Here is a 6,367-nt window from a genome sequence, read left to right on the forward strand (position 1 = left end):
ACCCCCCTAACAACACCCCACAACTACACCCCCCCCTCCCCTTCCCAACAACCCCCCATGCAAGGACAGCTCTTAATTTCCCACTTCTGCCTCCTATGAAAATGATCATGAAAACGTGGATTATTCACTCAGAGCTGCAAGCGAAAACCCACCCGACACAAAGCAGTTTAGTTCCACATCTCCTCCTCATACAGCTCCCTCCTAAAACCATCCCAGGGCAGTCAAAAATAAGATGTTTTGTTTGTTTTTTTTAAAAGAGGCGCGCACCTCAGCCGGGACGACAAGGGAGCGTTTGACTCCCCAGGCCCAGGGAGCCCCCAGCAAACGGCCCCCCCCATCCCACAAGCGCCGTGCTCGCTCCGCAGGGATCAAACCCCATGCCTGGTGCCTCACCGAGTGCATCCTGCTTTAATCTAGCGGTAGGTGGGGGGACTCCAGCAGGGTACAAGCCTTGAACTTTTATCAAAGCCCAGTGCTGGTAATCACCAATTCCCAACCTCTTTTTTTTCCCCCCTCAGGAGAAAATCATTAATATGCACTGGAGATGCACAGTACAATTGATATAAAAACAATCCAGCTCCAACGCAAAGCTGAAAAACACTCAGATTATTGCTCAGGGAGATGCATTCACCTACCAAGATGTGCACTGGTACAATCCTTCCAGCTGCCTGCCCTGCGCACGGTGTCTGAGGCGGGAGATGACGCTGCACACCGATCCCTGCGCTGCCAGACACGGGAACCCAAGAGCAGCAGGATCCCCCCCACGGGTGCTGCAGCACCGGTCCTGCCCCAGCACTGCACACATCCACCCCAGTACGGTTTATTGTAGAGACTTTTCACTTTTCCTCTAACTTTTGCGTCACCTGAGTGTTTGTTGAACACGGTTATTAAATATTTGATGTCTCAGCTCCACATTTTTTCCAGGAGAGGGCTGAAAGCACACCACCTCCTAAAGTATAATCTCTACAGGACTGGACTGTCCTGTCCCATAGCAGAGAGCAACCTGGAAGAGGAGCCCTCGCAGTTCTGCGAACCAAATGCTTTCTTGTAAGATGCAAATCACCCCCCACGCTTTCCTATTATATGCAAATATGTCAAGAATGAGTCGGACAGCTCTGCAGTCTGAAATGGATGGCAACCCACACGCACAGAGCAGCCGGTTATGCAAACAGAATAAATTCTTTTAATTCAATTGGAACTGTGCACCTGCACTATGTACAGCTCATCAAAAGTAAAATCCTTCTAATAAACTAAAGTGCCTGGGATACGTCTAACAACACATCCCTTTATGCTGAGAAGGGCACTGAGCATTAGTAACTACTGACTCAACTCCGCTAACATGATTAAATGTGTCCCCACAAACGCCTCAGCAGCAATAGAAAAGCAGAAATATGTTTGGCAGCATCTAAACAATTATTATAAGTAGTAATCTTTTAACAGCATCTCTTTGTTTCCCTCAGTGAAGAATCCAACGTTTTATTAAGTTCATCCTATTTTGTGCTAGCAAAGTCATTTAACGTTGCAGTCTCCTCAGTGGGAGATATCACTGCAGTCTTTTCAGATGTCACATCTTTTGGTTTTTAATAAAAACACACATACTTGTTTTGAAACAGGAATTCAAAATGCAGACAGTGATACATCTCCTGAGGGGTATGACATGAAAAAGAGAGACTACCTAAGGACTAAGGAGAGGAAAAAAAAAACCACCCTGAAAAATTCTGTATGAGACAGGTAGAGAGGGAACAAAGAAAACTGACATCTTTCTGCCAGGTAGAGAAGCCACACACAGAGTAAGGCTCAGATTCTCCGTACGTTAAACAGCATCAATGTTTTATTGTTGTAAAGATTCAACGGGGGAAAAAACAAACAGAAAAAGAACCAACAAAAAAAAAAAAACCCGGCCCAGGTACAAAAGCATCAGTCCAGTGCGCATCTAGGTCAGACTGTCTGCAGTTCGACGTAACAGCAGAACTCCTCTACACACTGTTTTAATATAAAATCCGAGGGACACAGGTCTATGGTATTTTATCGTACGGAAGATCTTAATACGAAAAAGAACAGGTAGCTCCATTTCCACCTTTATCTGTCTGGACGGGTCATTCCCGGCCGGGTTGGCACCATCATGGGTCTGGAGGGTGGTCTCATCATGGGGGGCCCTGGCATCATCGGCATGTGTCCTCCCATCGGGGGCCTCATCCCTGGGGCTACAAGGGGAAAGAGGAGTCGTCACATAAGAGCTCTCGGGAGCAGCAACATCAACACAGCGTGTAGGTTCTGTCCCCCACCCCCCAGGGACCTCGCATTTATAAGGGCATAAGCTTTGACCTGGAAGCTGCCCGAGATGGATTACGTTTCCCTGACGGATATGAGCAATTCGTAGAGGAGGAACCAAGTTCCTGGGTTTTGACAATATTCACTGATAAAATTATTTTCAACCACTCAAAAGAGACACTAGCTTAATTACTGAATTGGAAAGTTCACTTCCAAAACGTGCCGCAAAATCCTCCAATGTGTTAAAACAAAGACCCCGGACTGGTGTACTTCTTACGGCTGGGTAACAGCATTACCATAAAAAAAAGCAGGCGCTCTACTAAAAAGCACTGAAATAATGGTTTCCATCCAACTTCTCCATTTATTTTCAGTCAGCTACTACACTGCCTGGTATTGCAGATTATGCACGTATTTTGTGCCTGTAAAAGACACTTACAGAACAGTTTCTAGCAGCAGGATGATAACTGCAAAGACACTTCACTACTTTTAGTGCGCGTGTGTGTATTCCTTTAGATTTGTTCCAGTAACTGCTTCAGTAAGACGTCCTCTGAGAATTCTTCAGATGCCAGTAAGCTCAGAAGCGGAATGGATTAAAGACATTTTTGTTTGCCTTTACAGTCCTGACAAAAATGCTTCTCAAGGCACCTCATTTCCCCGGAACACATTATCTTAAGACGTTTTAAACAATAAAATTAATCTAGTGCTGAAAAGTACCCCTTGTGCAAAAACATAAGCACTACAAACACAGAATTCCTAAACAATTCTAGATCGCACTGCTAAGACTAGAGGTGGAAAAGCTACAATTTACCAGAGCGGTAATTTCAGTTGTACAGAGGGACTAGCAGTTCTCAACAAGCAGTAAAGGAACTTTAACTGGGTGTTGTAAGACTGTTTTATGTCTCACCGTGCAGAGGCTAACGGATCAAACACGCACACAGAATGTATGCAAGCTGAAACACTTCCACAGCTTGAGACTTGGGGTTATCTATCCCTGTCGGAAGGGACCCGAGCTGTAAGCTAGAGTGCACCACTGCAGCCAGCACCCAAGTACTGCAGCTGCTTCACATTTTTCACTGGGCTCCTTTCACAGCTCTTACTCAGCGAGACAGAAAACACAGCCCAAGCACCCTGCAATACAGACTATGCAGTTCCACCGTTACAGAGATTTACCTATTTCCAGACTTACCGGGTCCGACCGGCATCATTCCTGGCGGGGGTGGGCCCATCATTGGCATCATTGGGGGTCCGCCCATATGGGGGGCTGGCATCATGCCAGGCCGTGGGGGGCCAGCTGAACACACACACAGATTGGTTATGAGGCATCTGGCTGCTTTCACACTCAACAACAACGCGCAGTGCACAACAGTTGTTAAAACTTTATAAGGAATTTTAGTAATAAGATTGGTTTACGACTGCCTGCCGTCATTTTCAGCTTCAACTCTGACTTCAGGTGCCAAAAAGTGAACTGCAGGAAGAACGTGCTATTATTTCCAACGTTGCGTACCTAACGCAGATAACTACCACTTCCAACAGCAGGGCTCTAAGCAGAAAGGGATCTCAGCCATTTGTCAGCTGAAGCACAAAAGGTTATCAATTTTATTTATTTAAAAAAAAACCCAAACCAAAACAAAAACCGCATGCTGGAAGTTTTAATGAAGCTATCTACATGGCAGCTAACAAGTAATGAGGAGGCACACATTTCTATTAGTGCACTCAGTATCACTAAAATAAGACAAACTAAAAATTAAGATCACTGCTGAAACACTTTCAGAAAGCCTTCTCTTACATTTTGATATTCACAAGGTCAAAACGCCTTAGCTTGATTTCAAGCTAAAAGGACTTTTCTTTACAAGTCTGAGAAACATGCAACACAGCCGAGGGCAGCCACTCCCCTCAAAAACTGTCCAGTGCACACTTACGGATGCTGGGAGGAGGCGGTATCATGGCTCCTGCTGGAGGCGGTGCCGAGAACGGTGTAGGTGGGATTTTTCCTTGCTGAAATGCAGCCGCTACATTGGGGGGGAAAAGAAAAAAAAAAAGGGAAAGAAAGAATCCCAGGAGAAAAACCAGTTACTAGGCTGAGGAAGCTCCTGCGTCAATCTTCCTTCTCATGCCACGCGGTCAGAGCATACTTCATGTCATGCTGCGCGCTCAGTTGTTCTAACTCTGGAACAAATCCCTGGTTTATGCTGCTTGTCCTGGCAGAAGGACCTGATATTCTTGAAGGCAATTATTACAGTAATTACTCCAGCTGAGACTAGAGAGCTCCTTGATGAATTTCACACACCTAACAGGAAGGCGGATGGTAGAGAAAATACATCACGTGATTGGCAGCTGCGACTTTCACCTGGGATCATTGGGTACAGACATGCATCCTGAAAATGGTAATAATGGTAATAGGCTGGTGACAAAAAGCATGAAAAAAAAAAATCTCATGTGAAAGGGAAGAGAAGAAATTCAAAAGACTGGAATCGACTAGAAGGAAGGCAAAAGATGTGAAAGTTGGAAACATCACGAGGAAAACGGACACGAGAAAATGGAATGAAGCTGCGTCAGGGGAAGCCCAGGCTCGACATTAGGAAAAGGCTCTTCACTAGGAGGGAGGCTGGTCACTGGAACAGGCTCCCCAGGGAAGCGGCCACAGCACCAGGCCTGGCAGAGCTCAAGGACTGAGTGAATGGCACTCTCAGTCACAGGGCTTAGTTTTAGACAGTCCTGTGAGGAGCAGGGAGTTGGAGCCAATGATCCTTATGGGTCTCTTCCAACTTGAGACATTCTATCATCTAAAGAAAGTTGCCATAATCTTGCATTTGTATTTCCTTTCACAGAGAAAAGAATCATTATTCAGAGGACAAGCGAGAAGAAAAGAACCCTACAAACTGACAGAGGAAAAACTTCATACTTTATTCAAGCCTTTAACAGCAAGGGAGGGGGGGAAAAAAATCTCTAGAGAATCAAGGGGGAAAAAAAAACACCCTAGAGAATTTAAAAAAAAAAAGAAAAAGCAAAAATCCATGCATTTTTATGTTGTTTTTCTATCTTTTGGATTTCTGATTCACGTTCTTTACGTAAATGTGCCACTACCAAAAAGGAAAAACGTGTTATGTGACCCCATATGACATTAGTAGCAGTGCTAAAGGCACGAGTATCCACAACCCTCCTGACCCCAGTAAAGCAATGCCCGCTCGCAACGACCCCTCGGACTCTTACGGTCACACTCTGACAAGTTCAAGATTCAGACTCTAAGGGAAGTTTTCACCCGTGAGTCAAAGAGCAAAGACTCACCAGGGAAGCGAGGAAGAATCAGCATGGAATAAAAGAAAAGCAGCTAGAGAAAAGACAGGGGAAATAACAGGAGAGCAGTCCAGGGTCACAGAAGGATTAGCCTTACTTGTTTTGTCAATCAGGCTCTGAGCTTGTTCCTCCATCCATTTTTGATAGTAGTCTTTCACATTCTCTTTGTGTTTTCGGCCACTGCAGTGGGTTTTTCTCACGGAGGGCTAAGAAAGATCACGTAAACCCAAAGTTTACTGGGAACTATTGCATAATTTTAAACATATGCAATTCACAGAATAAAACAGCTTGGTTTCTGTGCACAGAAGTCAGGTAAGGTGCAAAAACTTTACATATAAACTGAAAGTGCTAAAAGTCCAGTTTAAGTAAACGCCCAGCCAGCTGCCTCCTACTAACTCACCATACATGAGCCTCAGCTGCCCTTGACTGCTGAATGCCACTCAACACTAGATACTGTCATTCTTTTTGGCAAAGAAGAAGGAGAGGACAGGTAAGTACACCATAATATTTCAAGTAACGTGGTTTTAGCCTGTACAAATTTTGATGTTCTTGATACAACCGAGGAATTAACGCAAATTTGGTACTTACCGAGTCATGGGTGAGGTACGTGTCACAGTAATCACAGTAAAACCTGAAGAGGGAAAACTCTTGTTATTAAGAAACCACCTTGCACCTCGCCACGGCTGCGCCCGGGGGCAGCCAGAGGAAGAGGCTGAAACAGGCGCCCCAGGCCCCCCCGCACCCCCATCCTCTCTCGATGCCGCTTCCTCAGTCCCCTCCCCGCCGAGCCCGGGCAGCCCCT

General features: G+C 45.5%; 2 protein-coding genes across 3 annotated transcripts in view; both read right to left on the reverse strand.

Moving 5' to 3' along the window:
* UHRF1BP1 (UHRF1 binding protein 1) overlaps nt 1–190 on the reverse strand; it is a 35,715-nt gene extending 35,525 nt beyond the window's left edge. The window contains exon 1 of the mRNA XM_026864381.1: nt 153–190. Coding sequence (XP_026720182.1) covers nt 153–190 — 38 coding nt within the window. The remainder of the gene's footprint in view (nt 1–152) is intronic.
* A 1,619-nt stretch (nt 191–1,809) lies between these two features.
* On the reverse strand, nt 1,810–6,239 carry SNRPC (small nuclear ribonucleoprotein polypeptide C). Of its 2 annotated transcripts, none has more exons than XM_026864345.1 (5): nt 6,154–6,239; nt 5,663–5,771; nt 4,191–4,280; nt 3,458–3,562; nt 1,810–2,204 (listed from the first exon to the last, which is right to left on the reverse strand). In XM_026864345.1, the coding sequence occupies exons 2-5, from the start codon at nt 5,697–5,699 to the stop codon at nt 2,080–2,082; spliced, it is 357 nt and encodes a 118-aa protein (XP_026720146.1). In that variant the 5' UTR covers nt 5,700–5,771; nt 6,154–6,239; the 3' UTR covers nt 1,810–2,079. The 2 variants fall into 2 exon arrangements, with proteins under 2 accessions (XP_026720146.1, XP_026720145.1); XM_026864344.1 differs by having other exon boundaries at nt 4,191–4,283.
* Nucleotides 6,240–6,367: the final 128 nt, after the last annotated feature.

This window comes from Athene cunicularia (assembly GCF_003259725.1).
Source record: "Athene cunicularia isolate RWA chromosome 26 unlocalized genomic scaffold, athCun1 chr26_part2, whole genome shotgun sequence".
In the NCBI taxonomy this organism is placed as follows: Eukaryota; Metazoa; Chordata; class Aves; order Strigiformes; family Strigidae; genus Athene; species Athene cunicularia.

Bases quoted from the DNA above. Each gene is read 5' to 3' on its own strand.
- SNRPC (XM_026864344.1), bottom strand. From the start codon at position 5,699: ATGGAGGAACAAGCTCAGAGCCTGATTGACAAAACAA. The intron at 4,284-5,662 runs GTAAGGCTAATC...TCCCCCCCAATG, and splicing joins GAGCCTGATTGACAAAACAA to TAGCGGCTGCATTTCAGCAA. The intron at 2,205-3,457 runs GTAAGTCTGGAA...TTCCCCTTGTAG, and splicing joins AATGATGCCGGTCGGACCCG to CCCCAGGGATGAGGCCCCCG.